Raw genomic sequence first — 17407 nt, forward strand, 5'->3', positions numbered from 1 at the left:
TTTTTTTTTTTTTTTTTTTTTTTCTGCTTTCAGAGCTTCAGAGAATCAAGTTACCCTCTTCTCACCACCCCTGTATCTTTTATTGTTCACTACTTCACTGTATATGGATAAGTTTTTATATGAATTCCATTATGCGTTTTCACAGCTTCAGTAGCAACTAGTCACTTTTGGATCCAGTTCTAGTGGCTGATCACTTTGTGGAAGTGTCTTGCATGTGTCTAGTGCTGCTGCTACTGTTTATTGATACATAAGTTTCTTGAAGTTCATTTTTTATTGTGGAGATAAACTGAAATGTGTCCTAACATTTCCTAGAGAAAAAGGAAATGACTGGGCTAGCTATTGGCATTTCTGGCATGAGATCTGGTGAACGTGCGTTGCTACACGTTGGATGGGAACTAGCCTATGGAAAAGATGGAAGCTTCTCATTTCCAAATGTTGCTCCTATGGCCAATGTTATGTATGAAGTTGAATTAATTGGTTTTGATGAAACCAAAGAAGTGAGTTCTTGCAAACTCTGATGGTATAAAAGGGTACTTTTCTGTGGTACTGGCAATGTCATTCAGTTCATTTAAACTTGTGTAGGGCAAAGCGCGAAGTGACATGACAGTAGAAGAGCGAATTGGTGCTGCTGATAGGAGAAAGATGAATGGAAATGCTTTATTCAAGGAAGAAAAACTTGAGGAGGCAATGCAACAGTATGAAATGGTGAGTGAACTGGAACTTTTTTTCAATTATACTTTATTACTATAAAATTGATGTTAATAATTTTGCAATTATCCATTGGTTGTTGTAGGCCATAGCATATATGGGAGACGACTTCATGTTCCAGTTGTTTGGTAAATACCGTGACATGGCTTTAGCTGTAAAGAATCCTTGCCACCTTAACATGGCAGCATGCTTGTTGAAGCTCAACCGCTATGATGAAGCCATAGCACAATGTAGCATTGTAAGTATAAAATATTTGCTCCACTGCAAAAGAAACATAGATTGATTTGAACTGTTAACTGTTAGGTGTTGGTTGAGGAGGAAAACAATGTTAAAGCATTGTTCAGAAGAGGAAAGGCTAGAGCAGAACTTGGGCAGACAGACGCAGCTCGTGAAGACTTCCTTAAAGCACGCAAGTTTGCCCCTCAAGACAAAGCCATTTCGCAGGAATTGCGTTTACTCGCTGAACATGACAAGGCTGTTTATCAAAAACAAAAGGAACTCTACAAAGGATTATTTGGTAAAAGCCCCGAGCCCAAACCCGAGAAGAAGAGTTTACTACTTGTGATTTGGCATTGGCTGTTGTCTCTGTTCTATTATTTGTTCAGGCGCAAAGCGGGTAAGACCGACTAAACTGTTGAACCCGGTATGAATTTTCACCTAAGCTATAGTGCATGTATGCATTTCTATGTATCTTTGATTTTGGTTATTGTAGTTTTGACTACTAAAGTGCACTGTTGAGGAGTAAAGTACACTTTAGCTGCTTTATAATGCAGTAATACAGCCCTCCTATACTACGCAAAAATGCTACAGTGGTAATACACACTTGAATCAGACAGTTTTTCCTTTTGGGTTGTCATTAAGGAAAAGCTCTAATACTAAAACTCATGAATTCTAAAATAAGAATAATTGGCAAAAATATAGTTTCCAAGAAACAAATTTAAATTAATCNTTTTTTTTTTTTTTTTTTTTTTTTCTGCTTTCAGAGCTTCAGAGAATCAAGTTACCCTCTTCTCACCACCCCTGTATCTTTTATTGTTCACTACTTCACTGTATATGGATAAGTTTTTATATGAATTCCATTATGCGTTTTCACAGCTTCAGTAGCAACTAGTCACTTTTGGATCCAGTTCTAGTGGCTGATCACTTTGTGGAAGTGTCTTGCATGTGTCTAGTGCTGCTGCTACTGTTTATTGATACATAAGTTTCTTGAAGTTCATTTTTTATTGTGGAGATAAACTGAAATGTGTCCTAACATTTCCTAGAGAAAAAGGAAATGACTGGGCTAGCTATTGGCATTTCTGGCATGAGATCTGGTGAACGTGCGTTGCTACACGTTGGATGGGAACTAGCCTATGGAAAAGATGGAAGCTTCTCATTTCCAAATGTTGCTCCTATGGCCAATGTTATGTATGAAGTTGAATTAATTGGTTTTGATGAAACCAAAGAAGTGAGTTCTTGCAAACTCTGATGGTATAAAAGGGTACTTTTCTGTGGTACTGGCAATGTCATTCAGTTCATTTAAACTTGTGTAGGGCAAAGCGCGAAGTGACATGACAGTAGAAGAGCGAATTGGTGCTGCTGATAGGAGAAAGATGAATGGAAATGCTTTATTCAAGGAAGAAAAACTTGAGGAGGCAATGCAACAGTATGAAATGGTGAGTGAACTGGAACTTTTTTTCAATTATACTTTATTACTATAAAATTGATGTTAATAATTTTGCAATTATCCATTGGTTGTTGTAGGCCATAGCATATATGGGAGACGACTTCATGTTCCAGTTGTTTGGTAAATACCGTGACATGGCTTTAGCTGTAAAGAATCCTTGCCACCTTAACATGGCAGCATGCTTGTTGAAGCTCAACCGCTATGATGAAGCCATAGCACAATGTAGCATTGTAAGTATAAAATATTTGCTCCACTGCAAAAGAAACATAGATTGATTTGAACTGTTAACTGTTAGGTGTTGGTTGAGGAGGAAAACAATGTTAAAGCATTGTTCAGAAGAGGAAAGGCTAGAGCAGAACTTGGGCAGACAGACGCAGCTCGTGAAGACTTCCTTAAAGCACGCAAGTTTGCCCCTCAAGACAAAGCCATTTCGCAGGAATTGCGTTTACTCGCTGAACATGACAAGGCTGTTTATCAAAAACAAAAGGAACTCTACAAAGGATTATTTGGTAAAAGCCCCGAGCCCAAACCCGAGAAGAAGAGTTTACTACTTGTGATTTGGCATTGGCTGTTGTCTCTGTTCTATTATTTGTTCAGGCGCAAAGCGGGTAAGACCGACTAAACTGTTGAACCCGGTATGAATTTTCACCTAAGCTATAGTGCATGTATGCATTTCTATGTATCTTTGATTTTGGTTATTGTAGTTTTGACTACTAAAGTGCACTGTTGAGGAGTAAAGTACACTTTAGCTGCTTTATAATGCAGTAATACAGCCCTCCTATACTACGCAAAAATGCTACAGTGGTAATACACACTTGAATCAGACAGTTTTTCCTTTTGGGTTGTCATTAAGGAAAAGCTCTAATACTAAAACTCATGAATTCTAAAATAAGAATAATTGGCAAAAATATAGTTTCCAAGAAACAAATTTAAATTAATCTTTTCCCTTTATCCGTGGCAAATCCCCAATTTAAATACAAATAAAGAACAGTTAATGGCCATGAAATGTACTTGCTATCATGCCAAATAGTCAAGCATGCATTATCCATCCCTTTAAAATGGAGTATAAATCAGTTGCAGACGCTAAGAATCTGAAGATGTTCGAATGAAGGAGAGAACTGTTGCGCAAATAATTCGAATGAAAGTTGCAGAATCCGAGTTTAGCTTAGAGTTTCTGATGAAGGGGAGAACTGCTGCGCAAATAAGGGAGGGAGAAGAAATAGGGTTTGGAACTTTTAAAGATCAATTTTCAGAAGTGAAATAATTTAAAGACCAAAAGTGATATTTTCCTAAAACATATATCCACTATCAATCATATGTATTTTGTGAGAGATGTACCTCATTATCTCATATTTAGATTTTGTAGGATTTGATGAGAGTTCAATACAGAAGTCTTGTTGTGGAATCGGAGGAGATTATGATTTTAGCATGACAAAATGTGTGGATTTCCAGAAGTTGCAGTGTCCAGATCCCCAAGCAAAAGGATTGGATTGGTTGGAATGGCATTCATATGGCTCAAAACGCTTATAAACGACCCTAACCAAGATGATTAAGTATACAAATTTGTAACTACGGGATCACTTATAATTTAAATCCCAACCCTCTAGTTTGAGTTGATCGGCTATGGACAATTTAGACTGATTTATCTCATTGTGGTCCTTTGTTGACAAGGGTAACAAAGCAAAGTTTACCCAATAAACACCCTCGGGTATTGAGGGCAGATTTCCACCCTCAGGTAACGAGGGCACGTTTCTCTCATCACCCAAAAGGCTTACAGAATCATTGCAACATGGTTTCTTCATAATATATCACCAAAATTCCCAAGCCATAATACTGCTTAAATATTTGAATTTGTTTTTTTTTTTCTTGAAACTCTATAGTACTGTACAGATCACTATTAAGATTGTGTTATGTTTGACAGTTTCTTTTCAATTCATATATTTTCTTCAACAATTACTTTTTGCCCTGCCATATCAGGAGAATAGTACAAAATGAAAGATAACATAGCAATAATCTTTATAATATTTAGTTCGCGCATCACACAGGTATCATACTAGTTAATACTAATATAGACGACACAAATGAATTCAAAACAACAATACACACACTCATCTAAACTTTGACATCAATATCATCAAGTTTTACTAACAATCTAACATACAACATAATCACAATAGTATTTGTGCTGCATCACTGATTTCTTTTACCCTAGGCTGGGTGATTCGGGCTTAGTTCGATCAATCAAACGACATAAGACTTATGACTAGATCCTAGTTAGATATATAGTATACATACATATATCACCTGAACATGCATTCTTATTTCTGAATATAACAAGTAAACTTTATTTACCTGGGCAGTGGATAGGGTGTGATTTTGGATTCAATGAACTATCTGCAAGGCCTGGTTGTTCCAGCCATGGAGTGTGACTTGTGGGGTTACGCCTGGAGGTAATTCAAACGAGAGCGTTATCTTCATTGATTCGCCTGGAACTAGTGAGAAATAGTTATCCGAGTAATGAACAGGAAGAATACGTGTGTCCTCCCCTTCCTTGACGCTCTTCTTTGCAGCATTAACCGAGAAATAAAGGAAGAAAGCAACCCCTGCTTCAGTTCCGTTAATTTCAGAAACCTTCGCATTGCTGTGGTCTCCGACAATGCTCCTCCACAGCTTCTTAAATGAACTGATTTCATTTCTCCCCCCGGTGAGATAATCAGCTGGTTCCGAAGCTGCATCTGAATCACAGCCGTCATTTATTGTAACGAAATTGTTTTCAAGGAGTGTAGTTCTGGAATCCGGCTTCTTCGATGTGTTCTGAACATGCAACCGCATTTCATAGCTAGACCCATTAATGAAAGTCAGAGAAGTTATTTTGATTGGTATTTTCTTCTCCCTGTAAGGTTCCAAAAGCTTATAATCACCACCGGAGAGGTGCAGCCAGTAAAAGTTCCGTGACAATATGCCATTATCTGACACATTGTAGAACTTGAGAAGAAGAAAGTAAACTGGCTTCGCATTCTCCTGCTTTGAGTACTCCATCTCAAAAACTGGCATCGTTTTTTTGGGTGGCACAGTAAGCTTTTCAGAGACTTTGTAGTATGGACATTCTCCATCCAGATCCCAAACAGAGACTTCAATTGCAACTTCAGAAAGTTGTTCAGAGGTAGTATTTACCACCTGTAGACAGTGAGGAAAATACGAATCAACGTCTGGAAGTTCAAGATGGCACGACTAAAAAAATTACATTATACACTAGCAAATTGGTTCCAAGCCCCCATAATAAAAAACTTAAGCAAGTTCTCAAAGGATTTGTTTCAGGTAATAAATACAAAACAGTCCCCAAACCATACTTGAGATCAATGTTGTAGAAGGAGCTAGGCTCTAGTTGGGGCGCCTAGAGCATCTAGGCGGGCGAGTTATAATAATAAGAAAAACACAACAGTATACACATTGCACACCAAAAAAAACACTTAGCCGAGTTAGCCGAGTTGGCCGCTGAGTTTGGCCGACTCAGGCACCTAGGCCGCCTAGTCGGCCGGCCGACTAATGCCCGCCTAAGGGTAAAATCCCCTCGGCCTAGGGGTGCCTAGTGCCTATTCGGCGCCTAGGCCGACTTTTACAACAGTGCTTGAGATTAAAGTTAGATACAAGATAATCCTGACAACTTTCATAAGAAAAGATACTCGAGCTCAACCATCATCAAGCTTTAGCAAATGCTGACCTCTATAAAGTATGTGTCTAGATTTAGCTGAACATGAACAGGTTCTGCAGCACAGCGGCAGCCATAGAATCCTGCTGTTTGATCATGAAGATGATCATAGAACTGGCCTCTTAGGCCTGTCCATGGATTTTGAGTTTTCCATATCAAAACACCTGTATATTTTGTCCACATTCGGGAGGTCCAACCTTCTAGCAGAGCTCTGTATTGAACATAGTTGACTAATTGTGCCTGAAATAGTTATACGTGTGAGTGTGTAATAAGTGTGAATGAAGAAGTGAGAAGAAAATAAAGCAGAGGATGTAAAAGATATGTGTAGTTTTGCAAGATTTTTTATTTACCTTGAGACAAAAGTCATCGAGATCATTTGATGCCCCATATAGTAAAACCTGATCATGGACCTTCTTTTCTGGTTTAGAATATGGAATGTATTTGTGGTACTCCCATATTGGGTTGGGGACTTCCTCTACATAGCCATCTGATAGTTTTCTGAACAAAGGAATCTGCCACCCCTCCGGAGGCATTGTTGCTCTGATAGTAGCGGCCACCGGCATCCCTACAGAACCAACCTCGGGATTGAACCCATATTCATAATAGTCATCTTTGAAGAAGTCCTCGGGATTCTGGATTTCATAAGGACCATCAGTAAAGTCTCCTTCCCCGTCTGCAAATCCATCCCACATAGATCCTTGCACGTAAACACGAGTACCGTCAAGATATTCGCTTGGTTCCTTCGTCACCGGCGTAAGTTCTTTTGATGTCTCACCACCATTGGAATTCTCGAAATGTGGGTGCAGTTGTAGGTCATTCTTCAAAGCTTCATTAATATCAGGAGGTGGAACTTGTTCATTTCCCCCAACCCACAAAGCGAGACTGGGATGATTCCTCAACAGCTTGACAGTGTCTCTTGCACAAAACAAGAACAGTTCATGGTCCAATGGACCATCTGGATTTGACACAGGGTCACCTCGTCCATCACAGTCTCCAGTAATCCAGAACTCTTGCCAAACCTGCAGCAATTTGTCTATTGTTAAGAGTCCCACATTGATAAAATAAGAGAGAACATATATGGGTTTATAAGGCTATGGATTGGATTTAGTCTTTTAGTGTGGTTTGGCCTATGTGCATTATAGCCCAATCTTAGATTATAACATGGTATCAGCATATTTGTTCGGTCCACTTTGGTGGTGTCTAGAGCTTTCGTGGGTTGCCACAGCTCATATTCAAAATATGGGGTAGACTAGCTAATGGATTTAGCAAAGTCACCTGTATTCTTCAACTCGACTTACATCCGCTATAAACACATAAAAGAAAGTCTCTAAATAATTGAAGAGGGAAAAGCCCCCAATGCATGACTGCACATGTACACACTAAGCAATGGGGAAGAATAAGGGAGTCGGGGTTACCAGCAAGCCATATAAATCACAGTAGTAATAAAAATCTGGTCTTTCGGCCAACCCTCCACCCCAGCAACGCATCATATTAAAGTTCATATCAGCATGGAATTTGATATCTGTCTTGTATCTTTCCTTTGAAAGCCGTAATAACCCATCTGAGAGAATCCAATTACCACCACGAATAAATATAGGCTGTCCATTGACCTTAAACAGTCTGCAGAGTATGAGAAAACAAATTTTAATTCTAGATTAACATGGAAACACAATAAAGCATTATACTATTTAATATCTATTAACTATAGGAAAAGAAAAAGAGGCAAGCATTTACCTTCCACCTGTAGAACTATCTATAGTACTCTGAATTTTGCGAAAGCCAAAATGGTGGCTCCACATGTCAGACTCCCCATAACCGTTCACGTCAACAGTTATTTCAACATTGTACAGAGATTGTTTCCCCATGCCATTAGGCCACCACAAACTTGGTTTGTAGAAAAATAGCTGCGGAGGGAGAGATATAAACAACTTGAATAGTCAGGTGCCAATGCCAAAGGAAACATTCATCGTTCCTTTTGAAGAACTACAATGCAAAAGATGTTAAGTACAGGGATGCTTTTCTGAGCATTGCCAGGCTACCTATTTAGCTTCCCGGCCTGACTCTATAAACCAACTTCAACAATGCAATAGAAAAGGAGAAAGCACATAAACTTCTTGAAAAAGTAGTATTGAAGAGAAACATCCATACAAGATGATGTCCTTAGCCTTGCAATAAAGTAACACTACTAACCTGAGGAAATGTATATTGAACATGTGCTCCAGGAGAAAGAGACACTTTCTGTGTCTCAAGATGCTCAACCAAGCACATATTTCCTTCAAGTTCAGTTGACACTTGGATGTTTAAAGAACACTCAGCTTCCCAGGCACTTTTATTAACCAACTCAGTTGTGGTATGCAGATATACCCTTTTGTAATCATCAAAGAATGAAGATACCAAGTGAGGATCCACAATCTTCACTGGCTGTACAAGCAATAACTAAATCATCATCTTAGAAATCTCAAAAGACCTTGGATATAGTCTTTGGGTTGTATTTTGATGGTCTACTATTAATCGTCTAGAAAATTAAACAAAATCCACCCCACAAAAAAATAAAAAATAAAAATCATGAGGAAATAAACTTTAAAACTCACCCCTGTTACTGTAATGGACACCTCATCCCAGATTCCAGTATTCCTATCCCTATAAAAACATAAAGTTGAAAGTGGTCCAATGAGAAAAAGCAGAAGAGAATAAACAACCAGGTGTTAAATGGCATAGAACCTTTAAACCACCCAATTGAGTCCAAGAATTATCAGCTGTTCCCCCCAACTAAATAATTGTGTAAACAACCCGTGTATTATTTATTAACAATCTGGCACATTATTAGCCATTTCTGAATGCTGATTTTACATTTCAAGCTATTCAAGAATCAAGACAGAAATTTTTCATCTTCCCTATATTGCCAATGGTAATCATAAGTGAATGTCATTTGACTGGAGCAAGAACCTCAACAGACAACAAGAAGTTCAGTTTATTGTTCCCCCATAGTCTAGTACACTGGAAAGAGAAATTAAATAAAACCAACATAGTAAATCACTGATCTTAAGAGCAAGTGAGTCGCTAATATCCCAAAAAATTTAAAAAGAAGACCTTATCTGAAAGTTCCAGAGAAGTTATACTGTTATTGGACCAACTCTGCTCAAACATCAGTACATCACCCATATGCCCTGTGAAAGTATTTCTAGTAAAACAAAATTATGGAATTTAAATGCTCTGTAGAGAGCATGAACTGCTAATAGTGATACTCAGTGAGAGAGTTACAAATCTTTCTTTCTACGAGTTGCTTGATTCTCATGTTTTAACAAAAAATTTGGCTTCCTATAGGAAATGGCCTAAGCTGTCCCTTGGAAAGGACTATTCCACAAAATGGGACTATTCCTTTTTTTTTTTGGCACAGCAGCATCTATTGGAAAGGACTATTCCAATAAATTCAGAGTCATCTAACCATGGAAACAAGAACATCTGCCCAAAAGGTTCAAGCACACATAAGAGAGAGAGAGAGAGAGAGAGAGAGAAGAAGAAGAAGAAGAAGAATCAGTATGAATTGCAAATGTCAGTAACAGAACATTTGTTCACCTGATTGGAGTCATCCAATCCCATCCTTCAACATATTGTGCAGCAACATCTTTCCCAATCTTAATGAAGATTGAAGACAGATAATATTAGGATCTTTTGGATAAGTGATAAGAAAATAATTTGGAGATATGACAATTTACACTGGAGAGTCAACTGTCAACCTACCTTACCCCTCATCCATTATACATGACCGAGATAAAGGTTTGGTTGAGTTGATTAGAGAATATAAGGATTTGAAGCATAGAATATAACAAAATCCACATATATTGATTTTTCCATTGGTGTAAGAAAGATAGAAGGTAAGCAGGCAATTAGTAGCAGACTAGCAGTCAGTAGAGTCAATCAGTCAATGTCCAACAACCACACCATCTATGTGACTATGACACTATGTACCATGACTAATATGTGAACTCTTCAGAGATTTATGCATCGAGGAGTTGGTATTGATGAAAATAATTTAGAAATGTTCCATGCACATATATCTATACGTGATCTTATTAGTTAGTGCTATAAAATAACAATTATAACATAAGTTCCATGGGTTGAAATAATGCTGGAATATATTTCCATTATACCATTATGAAATTTATCACTTCTACTTGGTGCTGGAATGCATGTGCTTAAAATAAATTCAGATTATGTCTTTTACTTAAGGTAGATGCATATCACTTCTATAATTTTCTTCAAACCTTTTAGAAATTCTTCTAAAGAGACTTCTTTCAGCAATTCAGCATATCTCTCAAAGGATAATTGGAAAAAGCAATGGAGAATAATTTCAGTCTTCAATGAAAGTGGTATATACCTCATGATCACCACCTTGACCACCCTCAGGAGGAATCTTTCCAGGATGATCAGGAGGGTAAACAATCACTGCAAGAAGATTTTGACCATCTGGATTCAGAATATCAGTAATATCAATTGAATGTCTTCGAAACATTCCCTTCGGCAGGACCTCCTTGTGTCCATTCAAATAGACTTCAGCAGAATAATTTATAGCCCGAAAATTTAGATCCACATGTTGGTTATTTGACTGAAACAAATGCAAGCAACCATTCATCCATATTTCTTGAACATAAATCGAATACAGAGAACTATGGCAGAAACCTACTGCATTTTTTTATTTAAAGGCAAAACTTTTTTAGATGGTTAATCAGAATATAAATTAAATAACTTTTCAGCTAAGAAAAATACAAATTTGCACAAGTGGAGGAGGCTGAGCCAAAGGGATGCTTTTATAACATACCAGCTTGCATTCAAAGCTTGTGAAAAACCAAAAAGTGTAGTATTCCCTTCCTGAATCAGCAATATCCAAGATGGCCTCGTTTTGTAGCCCATAGAAAGGATCCGGTATTAGTTTGTTCTTTAAAAGAGTTCCCAGAACACTGTAAATTGAATCACATAGTGAAAATGACAGGGAAAGAAAATTCTAAAGAACACTTCAAGTACTACATTCTTTAGACAAAATCATCTCAAACAAGCTATCGTCTTCAAGTACATAAACACACTCTGTTACTTCTGTAAGTTTTTACTTTTTTACTTTGCAGATCCCATAAAATATCATACTTCCACATTCTATGAATACTTTATATCACATTACTACATTAGAGCTTATTCCACAAATTAATTTTAAATTGCATCTACTTGAAACTAGAAGTTACATTTGATCTGTTTCACATAGGAATTACATAAAGCAAGGTAAGAACAATAATGAGATTTCATTTAATGTTTGCCAACTCCTTACAACTCTGGAACATAAACATAAGAAACAATGTATTACCAAATTTCAAATTTAAACTTGTTTATACCCATTTCATGGGATCCAATTATTTAGATCATGCATTAATCAACCTTTTCATGAAATGCAGAGCCTTTAAAGAAGTAAAAACCATCAATAATTGCTTCTGGGATACAAGTCAAAAATATACTCATCTGTTTGGCATAACTAGCTTAAAGTTGAAAGCTAATAACAATTCGCTTATTTTTAAAGGCTACCCTTTCAAAATAAATTATTATTTTAAACTTCTCATGTTTTACCGAACAAAGCTTGTAGCTTATTTGTAAGCTAAAATAAGCTATAATCTCGGTAATAAATTCTTTGTAACTTAAAATAAACTCTCTAAAATAAGCTGTACCAAATAAAGCATCATATTCATGGGTGGCAAATGGTGGTTTGGAAGGTTTTGGTTAGGTCAAAATGGATTGGAGAAAACTTTGGTAATCCTTCAACCTGCCCAAATTAACTACGAGCAAACTGGCGGGCCAACATTTCTTGAACTATGGATTAATTATACAGGTTCAATTTGTTTCTTTTGGCCAGTCAAAAGCTGTACTTGATTATTTAAAAAATATAATATTCAATATTGCCAAACATATAATATATGATACTTAAATAAAACATTTTAACATTCTGTGTTAAATTTCATCCAGATAATGATCTGCTACCAACTACTTTAGGGAAGTAAGATTACGTTCCGGGAACGGCGGCTTCCATCCAAGGGAGGTTGGGATCGGCAATGGAGGGTGGGTCGCTGGTGGTGAGCTGCACTCCAGTGAGGGCAACCTCAGTGGATCGAGCCGCTAACCAACCTTTATCCAGCACTGTCTTTCCTATCTCCGCCATTGCTCTGAAACAGAGCTTATTAGAATTCTGTGTCTCTGTCTCTACTGGTTTTGATTATGCAGAATTGCAGAGTGTGGGAGGGCAAGAATAGAATAGATAACGATGAGCGAGATAGAAACAAGAAGACTTGGGAGAAAGTGGGGCCCCTGCGAGTATTGGACTGACACACGTACAAGTGTACAACGCTTTTGTGTCACTTTGCTTGCCGTAGCGAGTTTGTTGTATGGGCGATTGAGGCCTGCCCAAGGGGTTAATGATAGAGAAGAGTTTTTTGTCACTTTGGACAGGTGCTGATATTCCCAATTTCAATTCGATTTATAATTATGACAGCTCTTATTTTGAGTGATTTTTTTTGGTTAGGTATAAGGTCCAAATAAGACACTAAACTATTTATTAAAACTAGGAAAAAAGAGTAATTAACAAAACTATTTATTGATTAGCCAAAGACCTTGTGGTGAGATGGCATCCGGTGTCCCGATTAACACTCTCACATGAGTAATGGGAGTGGAATCGAGCCTTAGTGGAGACAACTATTGAACAGATACTTTACTACCCACCTTCAGTAATTAACATTTTTAACAAGTTAAAATTTTGGATTGTCAAATATTTATTCTATTTACTTTATTGATGGGACCATATTTATTCTATTTACTTTATTGATGGGACCATGGGAGCCGGCGGTCCATTTTATGGGATAAGTCTTCACCTAACTGTCCAAGTGGGGTAAATTATTGTGTGGACTGTAGGGAATATACCGTGAGTGTACCGCCCCACAAATCATATACATATGTCCAGCGTATTATACAGTATTTAGCTCTATATAAGGGCTTTAACCTTACATGCAAGGGACTTTTTGGCTCCTCTCTTCTTCTCTCTATAAATCACCCAAGAAACAATGCTCTCTCCTCTCTCTAAAACTATTCAAGGATAATGAATGAAAGGGCTACCTTGGGCTAAATTATTGCATCTATTTTCCATGCTTTACTTATATTGGTATACATAGTGATTACATGAAGGCAATTTGTACTATCAAAATGGCGCCGTCCGTGGGGACCCAGTCCCCAGACAACAAGTCGTGCTCCTGCAATTCCTTGTGCTTTTCTTGATTTTCGTCGGATTTACAGTCAGTGAAGAGATGTCTGCATTCCATGCTAGCAAGGGGGAGTAGCTACCTAGGTTTTCTTTTCTTGAGGATCTAAAATCATAGCGAGAGCAACCAAAAAAGGAGATAGCCAGCGTCCACCTCGCCCTTAGAGTGTCCTGCTGCGCAACATTATTGTTACATCTGCAGAAGAATTCAAAGTTTTAAAATGTGTATGGGAAATCACGGGTTGCTCCCATGTGCTTTTGTCTACCATTAATACTTGGAGGTGTATGCGGCTCAGGAGCTATTCAAAGAACAAAGCATCACCATTGAGGAGTGTCATACATACACGCGTGAATCCGTATCACCGCTGGTAAAAATTTGTTGTGCGATCAGTTCAAGAATCAATACGAAAGAGGCTATAGACTATTAGTCTTTGCTGCATCACCGTCGGAGACTCCGGCTCCGTTAGCTGCCATCGCCATCTTCACCATGCATGACCGCAATATTTCTCCGTCGATTCAAGTAGGAGACCGATCAACACCACCGTGGCTCCAGCCTTTACTCGTTTGGTTTTGTTCCTCGTCCAGGGAGACACGTTGGTTGGAGTGAGCTGTGCGGCGTTAGCTTGGAGAAGCATTCCAGTTCTTAGCCTTCTCTCTGTCTTCATGCTGGCAAAGCTTCCCTCTTATTGGCTGCATGCAGGCGGTGCAATAGGAGGATGAAAGAGAACAGAGAAGGCAGAAGTCAAAAGTTAGAGTTTGCATGCATTTTGATTGGAGGTGGATGGCGATGAAATACGAACAGCAAGATAGTGGAAAGAGAGAGAATAATGAAAATTAAAAAGAGGAAGAAAAATGCATGCATTCGCGGTTCAAGTATTGAAGGCCGGTCAATTCTTAGGCAACGCGATCTGTTCCCGATCTCTTAGAAGTGTGCGACCCCGACCCGTCGGTTACCGAGCAAGCAATCACACCGGTCACCGAGCTCCTAAGCTGGAACATTCTTCACATTTCAAGTCAAGATCTATCATCATGGATTTCATTAATAAGCTCAAGATCCTCTCACTTCCTTCATTTGTTTTCCAACTCCTTTCAACATTTTTTTTAACAACTTCCCAATTTCAACAAATAACAATAGTCACCCACATACTAGAAGCAATTTTGAATTCAAAAGTCAACACAAAAGTCAACTTCATCTTTTTCCTCAAGACAACTTCAGGTTGAAGAATGAAGTGAGCAACTGAGCCCAAAAACAACAAATGTGTATATGGAATCAACAATCCTTCAAGGCATAATCTTTAAGATTTTTGGATTTGTCTATTTAAGTATTTATATGCAACTTTCCCCATTGACATTATTATATCATACTCATGCATCGTTAAAAATCACACTTAGAAAAATCATGTGAAGAAAAGAGTACATGGTATGCATGTATTTATATGTTGCAAAAAGAGTACAACTGTTAGTCCTTTTAAGACCCAATCTTCATGATTGATTCAAGTAAATGTACCTCCCATCTCCCCCTAAAGATAACAATCTTCAAGTTCTATATGGCTTAATTTAAAATAATTGTTTCAAAAGGAGTGTAGAGAAAAGATATGGTACAATCTTCAGGATTGTCACTAGAAGTTAACATTTTATACAATAATCTCGTGACTCTTCTAGAGCTTTCGTGGGTTGAATATTTATATAATCTGTCTAATATTCCTTAAACATACCCACTTATAATTTGTATAAAACACACTTTATTATCCTCACATAGGGCAGTGGAGGTAGAATAAATATAACTAGTTTGGAATTTTGGCATCATGGAGATCCAAAGGAGTCAATACCAAGTGTTCTATGAAAAACACACATTGATTTATCGCATAAATTTATAAATCGAAGATACTGAAGGATATTTTGAATACTTAATTGTAGGAGGAGCACAAAGAGTTATTAGTAATTCCATTGTAAAGACAATGTCAGTCCTAAAGCGATCATATAACTTCTGATTCTGCAGTAGTGCTCCAATAACAATGAAGTAATGGACTTCCAGTCCCAAAATGTCATCATTATCTTCTTTGAGTCTAAATGGTCCTTTTATCTACTTCAAGAAATCATTGGACAACCATTAGTGTGATAAGATAATGATATTTATCCATATTAAATGTTTTAAAGACATTTTTCAAAAAAATAGACTAATTGGTGTATATAATTCCTTTCAAGGAAATACTCAATATGCAAGTCGAGATAATACTTGGGTTTCCAAGTCCTTTATTTCCAAAATTTGTCTTTAGAACATGAGCGAATATCATTAAGCTCTTTATAACACCAACATAGGCTGATAAATAAATAATTGTATTCGCAACTCTTTAATGAGCTTATAATAGTACATATTCATTTTCACATATTCCTACTACAGGAGGAAATTACTCAGTCAATTGCTTTACTATTTTAAGTTAAGTAAAGCCTTTGTACTTTAACAACAAATATGTTGTGATATTTGATTTTCTTTCATTTCACAAATCCATCAAGGATTCTCTTAACTAAGCATTAGTGTTTAATGACCCATAATTATGTGGTCATGACTTTCATAAACTGCATATCTAAATTTATTATTATTCTGCCAATTATGTAACGGAACTTAATAATATTCATTATGGGAGAGTATATCTTATCCTGGGTCTCTGCGTGAACCATTTGCCTACAAACTCGCTTATATCACATCATCTTATCATTTTTGTTTCTCTTTTATAAAAAAACCAATTTGTAACCTACAGGGTTAAAATTTTAATGGTGTATATAAAGAGAACATATTTATCAGCGAGTTGATAATATATATATATATATATATATATATATATGCCTTAATTGCTTTTTTTTATATGTTAATCAATCAAGGCACTTCAGACACCTAATTCTAGATCTTGATTGTCATATAATATGAACAATTTGAAGGCAATTGTGTTGTCGACAACTTATAACATTTTTCAAGAATTTCTCCCATATATATAAAAGTTCATGGTAATTTTTGAAGTAAACCAGATTATAGCCATTTCTCAAGGATATTTATATCTGGTTGTTCTGCATCCTAGTATTATGATTATTTGGTGCAACTATATGTTTACTAGGTTTTCTTGTTTTTTGGACGGTCGCCTTAAAGACATAGCTCTAAGATTTTTCAAGAGTGAAAAAATTCTTACTATATCTAGTTGTTATGGATTCTTATCATTTATAATGATATGTCTCCCACACTTCTGGTGCCAATGAGTATTGATAGATATATATGGTCCAATTTGGGAAATGTGTATAGGACCTAGTCACTCTTTTCTGAAATAGATTTATTTGGCAGATTATAATTGATTTCCTTCTGAACTTCTGATAAGCTCCCAAAATACCTATATATTTGGATATAAATAGGGATAATTCATAGCATTTCAATGTCCTTATGTGATTAATTCTACGATATTATGTGCTTTAATTGATTAACCACACGCAAAGCTACCCTTGGTATATTTTGAGACATTTCACAGGTCCTGGGAGCCGTTAGGAACGAGAAACGAGCGAAACGAGCAAACCGAGCAAGACAGGAGTCCCGGAGGACCCGAGATGAAGCATTCACGTGTGAAGGTCGTGTGAACGCTTTCCAGTACGCGTCCACGCGCCCCTTCACGCGTGAAGGCTGCGTGAACAAGGAGAAATTATTTTTAGGGCAATTTGGAGAAGACTATTTAAGGAACCTTGATAGAATTTCAGGGGAGGTTCCCACACATAGAGTTCTGATTTCTTAGTTTTCTAAATTTTAGGTTTTAGAAAGTTCCCAATTTTCCATTCTAGATTAGATTTACATTTCCTTTGTGAATGAAGACTTGAAGTTTGGATTGAAGACTACATTTCATATCTGCTAGGTGATATTTACTTGAATCTTATTTCTATTTTACATATCTTGTTTTTGGATTGAATTAGTTTATGAGCTTGAATTCATGATAATGTTTGGCTAGTTCAATCTAGGTCTTGAATGGTGTGAATCTATGTTGCTAGTGTGAAGATCTTATTTCTT

The 17407-nt window shown here is 37.0% G+C and overlaps 3 protein-coding genes across 5 annotated transcripts in view; 2 read left to right on the forward strand and 1 right to left on the reverse strand.

Moving 5' to 3' along the window:
* LOC116007424 (peptidyl-prolyl cis-trans isomerase FKBP42-like) overlaps positions 1–1526 on the forward strand; it is a 5726-nt gene extending 4200 nt beyond the window's left edge. For 2 of the 3 annotated variants that reach the window (XM_031248091.1, XM_031248092.1), the window contains 4 exons: positions 313–497; positions 583–705; positions 794–946; positions 1012–1526. In XM_031248091.1, the coding sequence (XP_031103951.1) occupies positions 313–497; positions 583–705; positions 794–946; positions 1012–1338 (788 nt within the window). In that variant the 3' untranslated portion in view covers positions 1339–1526. The remainder of the gene's footprint in view (positions 1–312; positions 498–582; positions 706–793; positions 947–1011) is intronic. The other variant, XM_031248090.1, reaches the window with a different exon arrangement.
* A 176-nt stretch (positions 1527–1702) lies between these two features.
* LOC116006259 (peptidyl-prolyl cis-trans isomerase FKBP42-like) lies at positions 1703–3184 on the forward strand. The gene is made up of 4 exons (XM_031246562.1): positions 1703–2155; positions 2241–2363; positions 2452–2604; positions 2670–3184. Exons 1-4 carry the CDS (start codon positions 1982–1984, stop codon positions 2994–2996), a joined length of 777 nt encoding a protein of 258 aa, XP_031102422.1. The 5' UTR covers positions 1703–1981; the 3' UTR covers positions 2997–3184.
* Positions 3185–4368: 1184 nt separating this feature from the next.
* Positions 4369–12438, reverse strand: LOC116005572 (mannosylglycoprotein endo-beta-mannosidase). Its single transcript, XM_031245801.1, has 11 exons — positions 12128–12438; positions 10903–11041; positions 10462–10689; positions 9660–9718; positions 8675–8723; positions 8274–8504; positions 7818–7987; positions 7499–7703; positions 6434–7102; positions 6096–6323; positions 4369–5551 (listed from the first exon to the last, which is right to left on the reverse strand). Exons 1-11 carry the CDS (start codon positions 12277–12279, stop codon positions 4757–4759), a joined length of 2925 nt encoding a protein of 974 aa, XP_031101661.1. The 5' UTR covers positions 12280–12438; the 3' UTR covers positions 4369–4756.
* Between the last annotated feature and the right edge of the window lie 4969 nt (positions 12439–17407).

Source organism: Ipomoea triloba, chromosome 15, assembly GCF_003576645.1.
Source record: "Ipomoea triloba cultivar NCNSP0323 chromosome 15, ASM357664v1".
NCBI classification, from domain to species: domain Eukaryota; kingdom Viridiplantae; phylum Streptophyta; class Magnoliopsida; order Solanales; family Convolvulaceae; genus Ipomoea; species Ipomoea triloba.